General features: G+C 39.8%; 1 protein-coding gene and 1 pseudogene across 3 annotated transcripts in view; both read right to left on the bottom strand.

Annotated features, from left to right (window-relative positions):
- TTC39B (tetratricopeptide repeat domain 39B) overlaps positions 1 to 19,900 on the bottom strand; it is a 119,816-nt gene that overhangs the window by 43,269 nt on the left and 56,647 nt on the right. For all 3 annotated transcript variants that reach the window (XM_032392274.1, XM_032392275.1, XM_032392276.1), the window contains 4 exons: positions 9,975 to 10,070; positions 6,118 to 6,228; positions 3,461 to 3,592; positions 2,241 to 2,317 (listed from right to left, as the gene is read on the bottom strand). In XM_032392274.1, the coding sequence (XP_032248165.1) occupies positions 2,241 to 2,317; positions 3,461 to 3,592; positions 6,118 to 6,228; positions 9,975 to 10,070 (416 nt within the window). The remainder of the gene's footprint in view (positions 1 to 2,240; positions 2,318 to 3,460; positions 3,593 to 6,117; positions 6,229 to 9,974; positions 10,071 to 19,900) is intronic.
- LOC116624493 lies at positions 11,549 to 11,667 on the bottom strand (annotated as a pseudogene).

Below are 19,900 nucleotides of genomic sequence, written 5' to 3'. Positions count from 1 at the left end.
CGGCCTGCCTACAGGTGGGGCCAGCCTTGCGGAGTCAGGGCCTTCAGTGGCCTGCCTACAGAGGGGGCCAGCCTTGCGGAGTCAGGGCCTGTGCACATCCTGGCGGCCGTCACCAGCCAGGGTCTTGGTCCTTCTGAGTCTGTGCAGAGGTCTGAGCAGAAGGAATGGCTGCATCAGGGTTAAGTTAAAGATGGACACACCGCAGAGCAGCTGAAGGACGTGACAAGAAGGCAGAGATAAACGGCAAGAAAATTTGAACTCTGTATACCATATGTAAGCATCCTTCATGTTAAATCCCTTTCACATCCTAAGTACTGCATTTACACATCTGCTTTTAAAGGAAATTAGAAAACCATTCAGGGCAATATGCCAGCCCCGAGAGAAGAAAGGGTGTGTTCCATGTTAAACCCACAAAAAGTTTAATTAAATATACTGACTCCTGCAGACAACCAGCCACTCAAGGATGTAAATGAAAATTACCAAGAGGAAAAACAAATCACATACTAAAGCTACAATGTTTTGACATGCACCCTTGAACACAAAGTCTGTTTGGATTGCAGTGACAGCCAAACTCATTAGAAATAAAATGCAACTTAATTTATAAAAGTCGTATTCCTTCACTCTGGTTGATTTATATTGGACAGTTCCCCAGTTCTCAAAATTAACCATTTGGCATTTTTGAATAGGTACCTTACCAGAACATCTCTTAATTATAAATTCCTTAGTCTACTGAAGGAAATAGCTTCACCCTGCGCTAAAATGTTAGCTAAGCATGTCTTTGGATGTAAAAGTCTAAATAAACCTGTTTTTCAGAATATGCTATTGTCACAAGCTAATTTTATGTTTACTGTTTTCTAATTAAGACTATTTTTAAGGCAGTTTTAGGTTGGCAGCAAAATTGAGGAGAAGGTACAGAAATTGCCCGTGTATCCCTTGCCCCATGCATGCTTAACCCCCCCCGATGAACTGATGAACTTCTGTTGACACATAATCACCCCACGTCCATAGTTTATGTTACAGTTCCTTCTTGGTGATGTACGTTCTCTGGGTGTGGACAAATGTATAAAGACATGTATCCATCATTATGATATCATACAAAGTTTTTCCACTATCCTAAAAATCCTCTGTGCTCCACCTATTCATCCCTACACCCCATCCCTCGGCAACCACTGATCTTGTCACCGTCCCCACAGTTTTGCTCTTTCCAGAATGTCATATGCTTGGAATCATACAGCATGACACCTTTTCAGATTGGTGTCTTTCACTCAGTAATATACACTTAAAGTCACTCCATGTCTTTTCATGGCTTGAGAGTTCATTTCTTTTTAGCACTAAATAATATTCCATTTGTCGGGATGTACCACAGTTTATTTATCCATTCACCTATTGAAGGATATCTTGGTTGCTTACAAGTTTTGGCAATTATAAATAAAGCTGCTGTAAACATCCACATGCAGACATAAGTTTTCAGCTCCTTTGGGTAAATATTAAGGAGACTGATTGCTGGATTTATGGTCAAAGTATGTTTAGTTTTGTAAGAAATTGCCAAACTATCTCCCAAAGTAGCTGTACAATTTTGCATTCCCACCAGCCATGAATAAGAGTTCCTTTTACTCTACATCTTTGCCAACATTTGGTGTTGTCGGTATTTTAGATTATGGACATTCTAATATGTGTACAGCAGTATCTCATTGTTTGTTTTCTTTTTTAATAATTAGGAATAAGCAAATAAGTAAATTACTCCAGATTTTCTGGGTTATGGACATTCTAATAGAACAAACTCAGTTTGTTTTCTTTTTTAATAGTTAGTAATAAGTAAATAAGTAAATTATTCCAGATTTTCTAAAGAGCCATGTACAAAAACATTATAAAAAGATAAGAACGCAGCACCATCTACTTTCAAGATGTCTACATAGGAATGATTCAACATTTCCCTCATCCATATGTGAACATTTTGTTCCCTTTTCTACAAGCCTATCAGAGAAAGTGTGGGGTACAGTGGAAAGAACTGTGGCTTACAGATAGGCAGATCAGCTTTGAATCCCGCTCTGCTACGTGGGGAATCCTGGGCCATTAACCCAACTATTGCCAGTGATTACTTCTGCAGGGTGAGTATGATGGGAAAGAGAAAAAGATTTTCCATTTCCTTTTTATTCTACACTTAAGTACTGAATTTTATGAGTATGATCATGTTTTAATTTTCAAAGACAGGAAAAACTTCATCTTTAAATGAGTCTTACCTTCAGTCAGCTGTTCCAGTGATCCTCTAGAAAGAAGACTTGAGAAAGATTCTACAACCGTGCATTTTTTCCTGTATCTGTGGAGAATAAGCAGAAGGGGAGATGGGAAATAGAAAGAAAAAATGACAATAAATCAGGCCAGGCTCATTTTCCTTTGACATTCATTTTTGTCACAGTCACAGCAAAGAGTTACCGAGGAGAAACTCTAAACCCTGAAGTCTGTAGCGCAGAGACTACCCTTTTCAACACCGCACACCCAGCGCCCAGCACTGGGCTGGCATCCTGTGGGCACTCCATCCGTGTTTACTGGACACGTGTGGACAAACCCACACGAAACAACGAATGGCAGCTAACCCTGCCAAGCACCTGCCCTTATCTGTACGGCTGAAATCAATATTTCTGGGGTAAGAGGCATCCACAGGTTAAGAATCACTTAGAGGGCAGCATTTAGAAACTCTCTTCCTTTGTAGGGTTGCAACATAATTACATGAGGATACATAGTTTCATGTTAAACTTCACCAATGCTAGTTAACAGCTGTTGCTGGGGTCTTGCTGTACACACAGAGCAAAGATTAAAATAAAACTGAAAATCCGTCTCATTTTCACCAACCAGAAGTGTTCAAATATGTCCTTTTAGACAAATACAGCTCTCCCTTCTGAATAGGCAGCATCTCCCACATAAAAGAAGAGTGTTCCTTGCTTGGCCTCGCGTGGCAGGCAGTAGCTGAAATCATCCACCCCAGGGAGACCCTTGAGAGATGCATGCTGCTGACCCCACAGACATCTCCCTCAGTTCTTCTCTGTGGCTCAAGCTACGGAAGGAAGGAAGGAAGGAAGGAAGGAAGGAAGGAAGGAAGGAAGGAAGGAGGGAAGGAAAGAAGGAGGGAAGGAAGAAGGGAGGAGGGGGGGAAGGAAGAAAGGAAGGAAGGGAGGGGGGGAGGGAGGGAGAGAGGGAAAGAAAAGAAAGGAAAAAGAAAAAGGTGGAGGTATAGATGCCAAGTGTTTGGCCAAACAAGAATCAACTATAATTCCTAACAGGAAATTTTAACTCTATTACATAGAACTATGTGAGGCTAGGAAGCTTTGAAGTACAAGCCCCTTACTACAATTGGGGCGAACTTCAAACAGAGCTCTCTCCATCAGGCAAACCACACTCACTTTGTCACACAGACATAAAGGTTTGTAGTTGTATCTCAAGTATTTAATTACTCAGTTCATACTTTTGGCAGGTTTGTAATGCGTCCTTCATGGCAGAAATGCCGTTTTGGATGTCCTGTTGCTCGAAGGTCATGACCGCCTGCAACACCACAATAGTACTGTAGCCCAAGGCATGGTACATACTCTCCTTAGCCCTGGGGGCAAAACACAGGGAATTAATACAACCCAACTCAACTTAAAAGCATGCACGTCTTGTCTGATACTAATCAGGAGAAATCCTAGTAAATGCATATCGTGACTTTGATAGTGATAACTTTTACTCCTACACCATGATCACTGAAATAATATAGACTGAGAAAGGCATGTCCTAAAAAACTCAAGTATTAAGGACTTTCCAAATTAAGCCTACAGAGGCAGCACAGAATGTTCCAGGTTAAAGCAGAAGCTGACAATTGTTTTGCCCTGTTTCAGCACAAGGGGGCAGCCTGCGGATTCTTTTCCTTGAAAACATTTCAAAGCAAACCAATTTTTCCCAGTTGAACACCAGGCAATATACTTACTATCTTTAGCTCTGATATAAGTACTAAAATAAAGGCCACTGGAAATGCATTTTGTGACAGAGAGATTTTGATGTATTTTCAGATACTCATTTAAAAAAAAAAAAAAAAGCTCCTTTCCATTCCCAGCCAGAGGCCAAAGAAAAGCAAGATTTTTGCAATAAATTAGGTCAGCCACAATGGGCCCAGGCAAAGTACATTTTAGACCTCATATCTAATCTAATCCCATTATCTACAATTCCTTATTAAAGTTCTTGACAATTCCAATTACTAAATTATCAGTTGAGAATTGCTTGTATTTTTTCTCTTTTTAAGATTTTATTTACTTATTTGAGGGAGAGAGAGAGCACGAGGGGGGTGAGGGGCAGAGGGAGAAGCAGACTCCCCACCGAGCAGGGAGCCCGACATGGGCTTGATCCTAGGACTCTGGGATCATGACCTGAGCTGAAGGCAGAGTCTTCACCAACTGAGCCACCCAGGCGCCCTGAGAATTGCTTGGATTCTTAAGGGCATTAATTAGTCTTAAAGTATGGCACATCCCAGGCTTTCGGGCTGTGAAAACCTCACCATTTCTTTCTCAAAACTTCTCATTAGGTCAATCTGTTATAAGATTTAAAATATTAATGCATGATTTTGTTTTTAATTCAAATATAATGCACAACAGCCCACGGCTATGCAAAACAAATGCTGGCCACATCATTCTTTTCCCCCATGGAAATAGTCTAAACATCCTTTGGTAATTCGCAGTTTGTCCTGACTAGTGAGGTCACTGGCTGTTCAAAAAAACCCTGCAAGGAGTTAAGATCAGCCTAAAGTTAATCATTTATTGTGGTTTTAAACCTCACATTTTAAACCAAAAGCTCCAAGAGGAAAACGATTCAAGTGGGAAAAACATATGTTTAACAGTGAAACTTGCATAAAGGTCAGAGAATATAAAATTTGACCAAATAAAATAATCACTTCTTTTCATTCCATGTTATGACCAGCTGGGTGTCTGAGACAGAGAAAAAAGGAGACCTGCGTAAATAAAAACACAAAGGAGACAGGCAGGCAGGTTGAGAGAGGAAGACAGAGAAGTAGAGACAGAAGATGGAGAGAGAAAGAAGTCTGAGGGACTGGCAAGGACAGAGGGAAATGAGGCAGGAGACAGGCAGGGCAGACAAGCGTTGAAGACGACGCTGGACAATTTCCTTCAGCTGTGGGCTGTACCATCTACTTTATCATCTGTTCCTAACCTCTGAAATACTCATTGATCACAGCTCCTCTACATCAAAATAGAATCACCACAGCAGCTTCTCAGGAGGTAATGTAATTTTTTTTTTAATTGTGGTGTGCAGTTGACATACATTTCGGGTGTATGACATAGTGATTCGGCAATTCTATACATTATGCAATGCTCACCACCATGAGTGTAGTAAGACTGAAAGTCTATGGTCAAAATCACATACCCTACTGACCAAAGAAATAAGATTCCCACTATTGTGCCCAAGTAACCTTCTAAAAAACTGTTATATAAGGTCTAAGCTTCACCCAAGCAAGTGACTGTGTTTGAAGGCACAACGTAAGATTATTCCTGTCAAGCTCCAGGCACACTGTAGAGCTGCGGACTGTGGTCAAGGTGACGCCTAGTGTCAGGGCTGGGCCCGGTGTTGCTGCCACATTTGAAAAATGAACAGGTATTATTAGCTGAAATTAAACTGCTTAACTTGTTTATCACATAAATAGGGAGTCCTAATAACATTTTTTATTATTTTAAATTTCTTTTTACCATTTGAGATTAGCATAGTCTAGTTCTTTTTACCCCATTTCAAAGGAAACTTTTTCCAATGATATTTAAGCTTTAGAGGCATATCCATAAAAACATTTCACTGAAGAAAGCAAAAGGAAGCTCTACAAAACTACATACAATGACAATATTTGAACACAAATAGAAATTAAAATATAAGAAAGAATCAGAAACTTTCTACTGATTAAATTTGAAAAGACAGATTTCTTAACTGGATATTAAAACTGACCAACAGTAGGGGGTCTCAACCAAATTAGCTTAGAAATATTCAGGTGGAAATGCAGATAAATTAACTGACAATCATGACATCAAAGAAAGAATCATCAAAAACATCTGAAAAAAACATATTTTATCTGAAAGAAATACAGTTAATTACCACGGTCGAAGCAATTCTAAGGCATCTGTAAATTTGTTACTTAGAAATAAGTTCAATGCCACCGCACATTCTTCTAGGCCACACTTGAGATCCACCTTGTTTGATGTTGACCTAAAGACCAAGAAAAAATACACAGAATTTCTATAGCTTTTACTATTAGCACGTTGCTGCACGTGTGTGTTCACGCACACTTTGGAGACAGAAAGGCCGGAGTTCTAACTCTACCACTTAGTAGCAATGTCTTTAACTTTCTGAAGCCTGACTTGCTCATCTGTAAAATGGGAACACCACCACTGCCTACTTCATGAAGCTGTTGTGAGGATGGAAGAAACTGACAAACAAGGCTCATAGCGGGCACAAAGACCACAAGCATGGGAACTACCTTTACTCATAGGAGAGGGAAAGTTATTGCGTTTTAGTTCGATCATGTAGGGGGAGAAAATGTGCGTCAGCGGAAAACTATGCATGATTCTCTATACTGTAGAAGAGACCCCTTCGGATTGCTTTTTGATTGTAGGGAACTGACTTGCAACTCTGAAAACTGTGTTCTCTTTTTAAATTAGAGTATAGTGGACACACAATGTTTCATAAGTTTCAGGTGTACAACAGTGATTCAACTTCTCTATAGTTACGCTATTGTCGCCACAAATGTAGCTACCATCTGTCACCATACAATGCTTTTCTAATATCACAGACTATATTCCCTATGCTGTGCTTTTTATTCCCACGACTTATTTATTACCTAAGTGGAAGCCTGTATCTCCCACTCTCCTTCACCCATTTTGCCCATCCACCCACCCCCCCCTCCCTCTAGCAGCCATCAGTTTGTTTTCCATATTTATGGGTCTGATTCTGCATTTTGTTTGTTTATCCATTTGTTTTGTTTTTTAGATTCCACACGTAAGTGAAATCACATGGTATTTGTCTTTCTCAATCTGACTTATTTCACTTAACATTATACCCTCTAGGTCCATCTATGCTGTTGCAAACGGCAAGGTATCATTCTTTTTTACGGCTGAGTGATATTCCATTGTACATATACACCACATCTTCCTTGTCCATGTATCTACAGCTGGACACTTGGCTGTCCGTATGTTCCGTATCTTGGCTATTGTAAATAATGTGCAATAAACATGCGGTGCATCTATCTTTTTGAATTAGTGTTTTCGTTTTCTTTGGGTAAATACCCAGTAGTGAAAATGGATCATATGGTATTTCTATGTTTACCTTTTTGAGGAACTTCCATACGGTTTTCCACAGCAGCCGCACCAGTTTACATTCCCATCAATAATGCACAAGGGCTCCCTTTTCTCCACATCCTGGCCAACATTTGTTATGGCTTTTTTTTTTTTTTTTAGGCATTCTGACAGATATAATTGGTATCTCACTGTGGTTTTGATTTGCATTTCTCCAATGATTAGTGAGGTTGAGCATCTTTTCATGTGCCTGTTGGCCATCTGCATGTCTATTCAGGTCCTCCACCCATTTTTTAATCGGTTTTGTATTTTTAGTGTTGAATTGCAACTCTGTAAATTTTAACTGATAGTGATGCAAAATAATTGTCTATAGATATGCAAATTATATCCCTGACTAGTAGAGGTTCAATTACCTCCTTCACTGTACAAGAAGCTAATTTTACTGACTTTGAACATTAATTTCAACATTCTTTTACTCCATATAAATTTGTGCTGTTTCGATTTCTCCTTTGAATCAATTATAAAATCTGCCTAGTTCCCTCACTGATTAATGAGTTAAATAAAATCTTTAAAATGTGTTTATTTTTACATCTGTATAATCATTATGATTTTACCCTTTATTAAAACTTATCTGTTATTTATGATTGATGGAAATTTTGCTCTTTAAAATTAGGGCCCTCAGGGTGACCAACTTGATTTCAGCTCAGGTCATGATCTCAGAGTTGTGAGATTGAGCCCTGTGTCGGGCATGGAGGCTGCTTAAGATTCTCGCTCTCCCTCTGCCTCTGCCCTTCCCACCCACCAAAATAAACAAACTAATTAATCATAATAAAATAAAATAAAATTAGAGCCTTCTACAAAATGTTCTGTGTAACTTTTTATTTTTTTAAAAAATAAGCTCCATGCCCAGCATGGAGCCTGACACAGGGCTGGAACTCAGGACCCTGAGATCAAGACCTGAGCTAAGATCAAGAGTCGGATGCTTAACCAACTAAACCACCCAGGCACCCCTGTGTAACAACTTTTAATAGGAAAATATTTCAGTAAGTAAATAAGCAGTATGATGATTTATTTAAAAGAGCTTAAAGTCAAATTTCCATGCCCCCAACCTCTCCAAATTCATTCCTTCAAACATGAAAACAAAATCCCACTTCAGTTACTCTTCTACCAGAAATGGGTTCTGATGATTTTGCCCAACTGCAGGCTAATGTTAAGTGTTCTGAGCACATTCAAGGTAGGTGAGGCTAAGCTATGATGTTCAATAGGTTAGGGCTATTAAAGGCATTTTCAATTCACGATGGGCTCATTGGGGATGTAAGCCCACCGTAAATCTAAGAAGATCTATAAATGTTGATGCAGTAGTTACTTAGGAAACTATCAGATGAGTTAGAGGTTAACCCTGAGGGAGAGACTCATATTTCTAAAGAAAGCTCAGATTTCCATAAGCAGTGACATATGGAATGAAATCGTAATGTGAAAAATAAATGCCTTAAAATCCTTAGGAGTTATTTTCAGCTTCATCTCCAGTCATCGATCCTCAAATTATTGCACCCCTTTGTTGTACTGTGAGAGCTGAGTCCTAAGGCAAACTGCCAAATTCATGAGTGTTATAAACACACTTACAAGTAGCTGAAATTTCAAATGCAAAATCTCAAATGCTACAGATCTGCCGTATAACTTAAAGTTTAATAACCCTATAAGGATAGATAAAAAGCCCTTTCTCATGGTACTAAAACATAGCTTTCACAGAGTTGCCTTTAATCTCTGATAAAGGAACAACATATATGTTCGAAAAGAACTCATTATATTAATTCTAGAATGGGCAGGAAAGGAATATTACTTAGCAAATGTGATTATTACCAAAAATATTAATGGAAAGGAAAAATGTCATGATACATTAACTTTTAAAAACAGGCACAAAAAATAAGGTGGAGGGGCAAGGCAAAAAATAATAATAAAATTTTTAAAAAGCAGGTTACTAAATAGTATATCGAATGTGATCCCAATCAATAAAAAAAAAAAAAAGACTTGCTCTATATACGAAGAGAAAAAGAAAGGATACACACACACACACACACACACACACACACACACACACACACAAAGTTTCAGTGATGGTAATATACATTTTTATCTCTCCTTTGTGCTTTTCTATATTTCCTGAATTTTCTACCATCAATGTTTCTTAAAATGCTCTTAAGCCAAGGTTACAAGAAGAATGTAAGTAGAAAAATAATCATACTACAACATTCAGTGAAAACCCTATGGCTGCATCCATAACAGATAAAAGCACATGCCCAGGAAAAAGATGAGAATGAATACAGTTTAAGAGGTCATATTTATGGTGGATGCTTGGCAATGTGGTTATATTATTTTATAAATGAAATCAATGATTTAAAAAATTTTAAGATAAAAAAGACTCCAATGAGTTGTGCCCCAAATGTTGAATTTAGTTTTCTTTTTATGTAACAGCGCCACCCATTCACATGTCCCTTAGCAGCTCTGTCTCTCCTTCCCTAATTTGTAAAATGGACACTACACCTGCCTATTTCGCCAGTCAGTAAAATACAAAGCCCTGTTTTAACATCAACATTACAATTCACCAAAGGGTTGGACTGCTCTCCCCTGTTGTCCCGAAAACACTCGCACCCTCTTCCTGACCTGCTCACATTAGACGATCCGAGCCGTCCAGAGGCCCGTTTTGTATCAAAGGATGCAAAGGGACGGCTGCTTGTTGCCATATCTGTGCGAGAAAACCTATTAATAAAAAAAACAAAAAACCAGAATGAGGTTTTTATTTCTTTGTCTTACAGGAAAAGTCCACATAAATTCAAGTATACAACATAAGCCCTTCAATTATTTAGTACATCTCACCTCCATGTCCAATCAATTTTATAAATCAAATAACAAAAATCTATGTACTGTTACATGGTGAACATTTCTGAAATACAGCACCAATAAAATAAACTTACTTTGTTTATTCTAGTACACAAAAAAAGAAATTAAATCACCCCCACAGCTCTCCACCCAAAGACAACATTGTATCCTGCATATAAATATCCTCCCAGATCTTTTCCCAAGTAAATCTATACATGTATTTCTATACTTTATTAAAATGGAATATTATTGTAAGGAAGGAAAAAGTTTTCCTTGACCCTCTTAGAGTCCCTGGCTGGGCCTGAAAATAAAATGGACAAAGACAGATTAACAGGAGAAAAGCATATAAATTTTACTGAATTCGTCCTGTACGTGGGAGCCTTCACAAGAGAACGAAGACCCCAAAGAAGCAGGAAGCTTTTATATTTGTGAAGAATTGGCAAGACAAAGGGGTTGGGGCTTGGAACAGTAAATGAAGAATAAGTAACTAGGAAGACAAGGGTTACTTTAAAAAGGTTTGCAGATTGTCTAAGCTGATACAAATGTCTTTCTCCAGTAAAAGGAGAATTTGTTTCTGGCCTTTAGGCAGGAAAGGGGGAGCTTTTCCAGTGTTTACTGCTTCTTGATTGCCTTCAGCTCAAAATGATTTTTAGGTCAAATCATGGGGTGACATATTCTAGTTTCCTCCATTATATGTTTAATTTATCCTGAATCTTTTCTTCTCAACAAATTGAGTTCCTTTATCATAGTTACTCTAACATAATTTGTTACCTGCCCCTTATTTGGGGGCGTGTATTCAGAGTGGGCCTGGCCCCTGGGCGAGACACAGCTACCTCTGTTGGCATCTTTTTAATACCAGAAACCCAGCAGCTCCAGCCACTGAGCAGCTAGAATGAAAATAAAATGGAAAAAAAAAAAGGAAATGGTGTCTCCTAGGCGAGTCCCAAACTGGGGTTTAATAACTAATCTGATTCTAGTTTCAACCTCCCCCAGAAAAGTAGTCTTACCCAGTCAGTCAGGAATTTTCCTTATCTGGGCCAATGAGTCTGCAATGAGTGGCCACAGGGGCCCTTTCCATTCCCCAAAGGAAGATGAGGTAATCTGCATGGTAAGACCTGCTACTCTTCCTCCTTAAGGGAAAGCGACCTTGCCTGGAACAATCGTTTCCTTTTGCTAACAACTTTCTTGACCCACCCTTCTTCCTATAAAATCCTTCCATTTTGTACAACTCCTCAGAGCTCCTCTCTACTTGTTAGATGGGATGCTGCCCAATTCATGAATTGTTTAATAAAGCCAATGAGATCTTCAAATTTACTAGGCTGAATTTTGTTTTTGTTTTGTTTTGTTTTGGATTTTTTAGCCTACAGCACCTGGTATTCCCAGGCGGTCTCCCATCCAAGGACTAACCAGGCCTGACCCTGCTTAGCTTCCGAGATCAGACGAGATGGGGCACATTCAGGGTGGTATGGCCATAGACTGAATTTTGTTTTTTAACACTATCTCTACAATACTACATTTTCACATCTATACACACATTTATTCAGGTCTTATCTTATTTCCTTCAATAAATGTTTCTAATATATGGAACACTGCACTGAGGTTCAGATATCCTCCATGCTAAATGCTCCTTAGACTGCTTCAGTTTTAGAATCTATACCACCAAAGTAAGCACAATTATTAAAAATTTAACTGAACAGAATAACTTGACTGTTCTACTCCTGAGCATAATCTAGATGTTATATTCATAAGTTAGAAGGAATGGATTTCTGGCTAGTGAAAAATACTGTTATTGGGTTAATAGAGGATAAGAAAAACAATACATCGTATTTCAGTATCTTCAATTATGTTGGAAAATTTGTCCTTTTTTTTAAATTTTATTTATTTTTGAGAGAGAGAGAATGACAGAGAGAGAAAGAATGAGAGGGGTGAGGGTCAGAGGGAGAAGCAGACTCCCCACCAAGCAGGGAGCCCGATGTGGGACTCGATCCCGGGACTTCAGGATCATGACCTGAGCCAAAGGCAGTCACTCAACCAACTGAGCCACCCAGGTGCCCCTGTCCTTCTTTTGCCATGATTTTATGCTTTTTTTTTTTTTTAAGTTTTTAAACAGCTTTATTGAGCTATAATTCACAGACCATACAATTCACCCATTTAAAGTATACAATCAGGGGCTTTTGGTCTATTCTTAGAGGTGTTCAACTATCACCACAATCTAAGATTTTATTTATTTATTTATTTGAGAGAGAGAGTTGGGGGAGGAGCACGGAGGAGAAAGAGGGAGAGAATCTCAAGCAGACTCCCTGCTGAGCACCAGCTTGATCCAACAACCCTGAGATCATGAGCGGTAACCAAGAGTCAAATGCCTAACTGACTGAGCCACCCAGGTGCCCCTATCATCACAGTCTGACTTTACAAAATTTTGTCACCCAAAAGAAACACTGCATCTATCCATTAGCACTCACTCTGCATTTCCCCCTCCACCTCTAGTTTTAGGCAACCACTAATCTGCTTTCAGTATCTACAGATTTTCTCTAGCCTGGACATTTCATATTAATGGACTTATACAATATATGGTCTTCCATGACTTGCTTTTTCACTTAGCATAACGTCTTCAAGATACATGTTGATGATGTAGCAGTACTTCATTCCTTTTTATTGCCAAATAATATTCCAGTGTCTGGATAGAACACATTTTGTTTATCATTTTATTAGTTGATGGATATATGTGTTATTTCCACTTTTGGGGTATTTTTTTTAAAGATCTATTTATTTTAGAGAGAGAGGGAGAGAGAGCACTTGTGTGCAAGAGTGGGGGCAGGGGCAGAGGGAGAGAGAAAGAATGTCAAGCAGACTCCCTGCCAAGCACAGAGCCGGATGCGGGGCTCAATCCCATGACCTGAGATCATAACCTGAACCAAAATCAACAGTCGGACACACAACCAACTAAGCCACCCAGGTGCCCCCCACTTTTTAGGTATTTTGAATAATGCTGCTATTAACATTCATGTACAAGTTCTTGTGTAGAAATATATTTCATTTTTCTTGGGCATATACCTAGGAAGATAATTGCTGAATCATATGGTAAGTTTATATTTGACATTTCAAAAAACTGCCAGACATTTTTCCAAGTGGCTATGTGATTTTACATTCTTACCAGCAATGTAGGAGCATTCCAATTTCTCCAAATCTTGACCAATGCTTATTATTGTCCACCTTAGTGGGAGTGATGGTATCTCCTTGTGGTTTTGACCTGCATTTGCCTAATGTCTAATGATGTTGAGCATCTGTTTAGGTACTTAAGGACCATTTGTATACCTTCGTTGGAGAAATGTCTATTAGGTTCTTTGGCCATTTTTTAAATGGGCTATTTGTCTTTTTATTATTGAGTTTCATACTGCTCTAATTTTTAATCACTAGGTAAAACTATTTTCAAATGAAAAGCTTACAGCTATCTTTTAATACTTTTTCCTCTAATTCAAATCATAATTAGCAGAATCAATTCAAATTTAATTTCCCCAATAAATCCAACACAATGTGCTATGTTCCTGAACAATGAAATAAAAGCTAACCCATTTTTTTTAAAGATTTTATTTATTTATTTGAGAGAGAGCATGTGCGTGCATGAGTGAGGGAGGGGCAGAGGGAGAGGGAGAAGCAAATTCTGCGCTGATCAGGGAGCCTGACGTGGGGCTTGATCCCAGGACTCTGGGATACTTAACCAACTGAGCCACCCAGGTGCCCCAAGGCTAGCCCATTTTTTTTTTTAAGATTTTATTTATTTGTTTGAGAGAGAAAGAGCACAGAGGCAGAGTGAGAGGGAGAAGCAGACTTCCCCACTGAGCAGGGAGCCTGATGCTGGGCTTGATCCCAGAACCCTGAGATCATGACCTGAGCCGAAGGCAGACACTTAACCAACTGAGCCACCCAGGTGCTCCGCTAGCCCATTTTAAAAAGAAGGAAAAAATGAAATGAAATTTCAAAAATTAATAAAAAGACACTTAGTATCCTTTAAGCTTTTTCATCAAAGTTAATATCTCTCTTTTGGGGAGAAAAGGAATGAAAGTAAACAGGCCAACTGTTATGCTCTAGGAGGCACCATTTATATAATCTACAGTCTAGATGGTGTCCACTGGAGTTATAAACACAAGACTCCAGTGGACACCACAACCAGGTTTCCACGTTACAATGGATGATTCCTTCAAATAGCCATTCTCACAGCCTGTGATCAAAGAAGAGGGGAGGTGTGGCTGCTGCAGCTGGTAAAGCAAAAACGGCCCAGAAATCAACAGGTACCCCCAAAGACACTGCACTGTCAACCTCAACCCCAGCCTGTCACTGGTGCTACAGAATCAAAGCCAAGGAATGCCACCATTTTCTCTCCACTCAAGTCCTGTTCCTTTATAGGGAGGATCTACAAAGCTGGAAAAAACCAAGGACAAGGACCAACAAAGGATATAATTATTCTATTAAGTCAGATACTAATGAATTTATAAACTACCTAACCTGCCCCTAAATAGTCCATGCTTAGGCTTATTACAATCAAAACTGTAAACTTCCTTTCATATTATCTGTAGGGCTTGGGTGATTTTTATATTCTTTGTGCTTTTCGATGTTTTTTCGAAGTTTTGAAAATGATCATGCACAATTTTTAATAATTGGGGGAAAAGTATATATTTTGAGCAATTTAAGTTCAAATTCATGAAGGGGACATTCAAATATTAATTTAAGGAAACACCCTCTGATCACCCCCTCTACTATCACACACAGCTTACAATAGTTCTCTGGAAAAAATGCAAGAACAGTATATTATTTTTAGTCCTTTCCATGTGAGGAAGTTAGAACACATCACTGCCCAATGTGTTTCTAATGTAATTTTAGACCTTATCGAACTCTTCCAAATTTTCACTACTTTGAAAAAGTCAGTACTTCAATGTTGCAGTTTTTCTAATTTGATCTTTTCTGTTTCCTACCTGACAACACACTTCCAAGCTATTTTACATTTTGAACTTAAAATACCTGTAATAATATATTCCTAAATTGTTTTCAAACTTGTTATTTTATATATACACTTATGATATATACCTGATTTTTAAGGTATCTACCTATTTGCTAAAAATGGGTTTATTCCTTTATTGAAAGGAACTGGCTCTCACAGGCTGAAATCAGTAGACACTATCATGGGTTCCTGATACTAGCCCCATTTCCATCTTTGGCGGATCTGAAAAATGCAGTACACGGGGCCCGTGTGCACATCAACGAGCTATATGCTTATACGAGAGATGGAAAGTGAAGGTCCGTTAAAGTAGATGGATTCAATGGAAAGGTACTTCCTTTTACCCTCACTTTACATTTTTATTAGAAATTGGGATTAAGATAAAAAACAAGGGAACTAACTCAGCATAAACAAATATATAAAGCTAGAAAAGGTAGCAGGGAATGTACCACAGTCTAAAAAAGTAATGCACCAAATGAAAGGATTCAATTTAGTCAATTAAAGTTTAATTTTCACTCACAAACATCTAGAGCACCACATTGCAGGCACTAGATCAGGTGTCAGATACATAAAGTCATACAGTTCATGATCTCAAAGATGATATCTGAGAATAAATTATAGATTTTAAGTAACTTACAACTTTTTACCACCATGTTGCTAAGTCACATCTTCTTTTTTTTTTTTTAAGATTGTATTTATTTATTTGAGAAAGAGAGCGAGAGAGAGAGCATGAGCTGGGGAGGGGGAAGCAGGGGGAGAGGGAGAAGCAGACTCCCCGCTGAGCAGGGAACCCAATGTGGGGCTCGATCCCAGGACCCTAGGATCATGACCTGAGCCGAGGGCAGATGCTTAACTGACTCAGCCACAAGTCACATCTTTTTTTATCCTGCTTATAAGTTCCTAAATCTGGATCAAAAGTCCAACTAGGGGCACCTGTGTGGCTCAGTTGGTTGAGCGTCCAAATCTTGACTTCGGCTCAGGTCATCATCTCAGGGTCCTGGGATCAAAGCCCTTTAGGACTCCACGCTCAGCAGGGAGTCTGCTTGAGGAGTCTCTCTCCCTCTCCCTCTACCTCTCCCCCTGCTGCCTAGTGCGCACGTGCTCGCTCTCGCTCTCTCTCTCTCCCGCTAAAATAAATAAATGAATCTTTAAAAAAAAAAGTTCAACCCGAAGCTTGCATGCATGTCATCAAGCTGTCTGCCAAGTGTCCCCAGGCAGACCTGCCACACATGTGGAGACCCTGATTGCCTGAATAAACAGATAAAGGAGCGAATGGAAGTCAGCAGTACTCCCATCTGCTCCCGACAACGCACCTGGCCTGAGAACCACACTGTTCTAAGAGCACTAACAATTGGAAATGCAACTAGGAGCCAACAGCCAGGGATAGAAAGGACTCAAAGCCAGTTTAGTAGAAGGAAGAGTTCAAGAGAGTGGAGAAGCTTAACTCAGGAAAAAGGAGAGTTGGAGGAAAGCAGATAAAAGGAAAGAACAAATATTCCCTCCCTTGCTCACTTGAGGAAGATTCCAATGCCCCCTTCTAGACTACCTTCTCTGGACTGCATCCTACTCCCAAATGACTCAGAAAGACATAAAATAATGTGCATACAGAGAAAGAATAATAAAACAAATGTGGCAAAATGTTAAAAATGGATTAGCGATATGCAAAAGTTCTCTTATCCTCATACTCTTTTTCTCAGTTTGAAATTATTGCAAAATAAGGTGTTTTTAAAAGACAACTTGGATGACCCTGGAGCAAAAGGCATATGAGAGTGGCCATGGACCTCCGGCACCCATGGACCAGCCAATGCCAGTGGGGAACGCCAAGCCCTTGGGGTCATGGGCATACCAACAGATCCAGCCATCGCAGGAGCTTTGGTGACAGAGACAGCGACGACAGAAGTTAATCAAAAACAAGTAGATGGGGCTGTCAACCAGAGGGCAATTCCCAGAGTAGGGCTCTATCTCCATGGAACTTCTTCCCGCACCCAGGTACTACTGGGAGAGAGGGACAGGGGGAGCATTTGAGAAGGAAAATATAGGCCTGATGCAGAGTTTAAATTTTTACTTGACTGGGCACTTACCTCTCCCACTCCCCCCAAGAAAACCTGCGTCACTCTAAAAGAGACTATTTGAAATGTGAACAGATGATGGGATCTTTTACTGACAATTAATGTTTTCTTCTGTCCTCATTGGGGATGAGAGTTCCAGAGCAAAGTAAGAACAGTTGAAAATTACAGAAGTTCATTTTCATGTAAAATATAAAACATGCCTCAGACCCTACTCACTAAGAAAACGGACAGCAGGACTGTTTCTTCAGGGAAAAAAAAAAAAAAAAACTGCCCCAACAGATGCTGTGTCTCTTGCCCGCAGACAGAGCAAATCAGACAGAGCTGGAAACTAAAACCAGGGCCTGTATCTTTTCAAATTCTTTCCTTAAGCAAAGCAAACTGTACTCCTTCACAGTATTTCAAACAAACAACAATGGAATGTCAGATTGGCAAGAGATACATAGGCAGCTCCTATTTCATTTTGCTGGTTTTTTAATAAAAAAAAAAAAATCCCTTCCCTATTGGAGGGTTTTCTTATTTCTAACAGAAAGCTGGTACCTAGTCTACCAATCACCCTGCCGGGTTTCTGTCCCCGGTGTGCCGGTCACTTGCAAACAGCGACACGCTGGACCCTTCGCTCACCGCTCGGGATCTCAGTGTCCTAATGTGTAAAAACAGAGAAGGGCTACAAAGCATAGAGAGCAGAGAGGTGGTGGCCAGGGGCTGGGGAGAGAGGGCCATGGGAAGTTATTGCCTAATGAGTTCAGAGTTTCTGCTTTCCCAGATGAAAGAGTTCGGTGGATGGACAGCGGTGAGGGTGACACAACAGTGGGAATGTTCTGCACACCAGTGAACTGTACACTGAAAAGTGGCGAAGACTGTAGAGTTTATGTTAGGTGTATCTTACCACAATAAAAAGAAACTGGGAGCAAAAAAAAAGGCATAAGACAAAGAGCCAGAGGAGGGCTAACAATACCTGCCCCGTCTGCCCTGCACGGAAGTTATGAGGAGGAAATGCGCTCCATTTTGTAAAATCACTTTTGGGGCTGAAATACCACATAAATGCGGTGCTGATGTTGTTAAAAAAGTTAAGTGATCGGGGCCAAGAACTTCCCATTCGACAGAACACTGCGTTCCTGCTTCTCGGCAGCTGGGTGTTTCCTGCAGCCCTGGGGGTGGGGGCTACTTAGGCAGCATTTGGCCGGTTTCAGTCTGTCCCTCAAAGGAGGAATGCAGGTATTTTCAAGATGCAGAGTAAAGGCAGGTTTTCAGTGGGGGGCGGGGAGGAAGGGGCTTATCATTTCTTCTCAAACATTACAAACTACAACAAAGAGTAGCCAAAAGAGAAATTTTTAAAAAGCAATGCTGGAAAAAAGTTTTCCTTTCATTTGGCTCACAATCCATGAAGGAGAGAAAAAAATAAAGGCTACCTAGAAGTCATTTCTTTTTTCAGGCTACATAATGTGTTTCCTCTCTGGGTTCTTAGGTCATAATTTAAAACTCATCATAGTATGATTATTGCTTTACTTTCAGTTGTGGGAGGTAGATGATGAGCTTTTTACGGACAGGAATTCTCTGTCTTAGCACAGAGATGCTCAATGAGTTTTTGATGAAGAAATGACATTTGTATTAATTCTATATTAGCACCCTTGTGCCAAATACATTCTCAATACCTTACATTTTATATCATGTATGTAGATGGAAAATACCCGTGAATATGTTATATTCAGCCTGTGCTATCAAGCAGGCACATAAAATGGTTTTGGTATACAGGGATGCTATTGCTTTAAAAAACAAAAAAAACAAAAACACCTAAGCTAACATTAAGGAGGGGATGGCACATATGAGTCCTATGTATTAGGATTCTGTTTGCGGGATCACAGAAAGGTTCAAATTCTGCCCCACCCAGTACCCAGGAAGACAATGACTATATAATCCCAAAGCACAAGAGAAATCTGAGTCTTGTTCCCATACTTCCCCACTTTCTAAAATAGAGTCATCTATAAGGGCGTGAAATAAGATATGCTATAACCCACCAATACAAAAACAATCACCAAAGAAATCCATTCATACTACTTGAATGGTCACTACTTTTCACACCTGTGGACTGATGATGAAATATCAAAAGAAAAGTAAATCATGCATAAAGTTCCTGTCAAACCAATACCCACATAATCTTGTAAGTTCGAGCCCCACACTGGATGTAGAGATTACTTAAAAAATGAGCCAAATACGTAAGTGTAAATGTGGTGTTAAAAAGTGGAAAGCAGGGGCGCCTGGGTGGCTCAGTCGTTAAGCGTCTGCCTTCGGTTCAGGTCATGATCCCACAGTCCTGGGATCGAGCCCCACATCGGGCTCCCTGCTCTGCGGGAAGCCTGCTTCTCCCTCTCCCTCTCCCGCTGCTTGTGCTCCCTCTCTCGCTGTGTCTCTCTCTGTCAAATAAACAAATAAAAGTCATTTAAAAAAAAAAAGTGGAAAGCATGGGGTCCCTGGGTGGCTCAGTCGGTTGAGCGTCTGACTCTTGATTTCAGCTCAGGTCATGATCTCAGGGTCATGGAATCAAGCCCCGTAGGGGGTCTTCGTGCTCTCATGGAGTCTGCTTGTCCCTCTCCCTCTGCTTCTCCCCCACCCCCACCACTCTCTCACTCTTTAGTAAATAAATAAATGAA

The sequence above is a fragment of the Phoca vitulina genome, unplaced genomic scaffold (assembly GCF_004348235.1).
Source record: "Phoca vitulina isolate PV1807 unplaced genomic scaffold, GSC_HSeal_1.0 scaffold67, whole genome shotgun sequence".
NCBI lineage: Eukaryota > Metazoa > Chordata > Mammalia > Carnivora > Phocidae > Phoca > Phoca vitulina.
The sequence above is the reverse complement of the archived record's forward strand: the minus strand, read 5'-3'. Positions and strand labels throughout refer to the sequence as shown.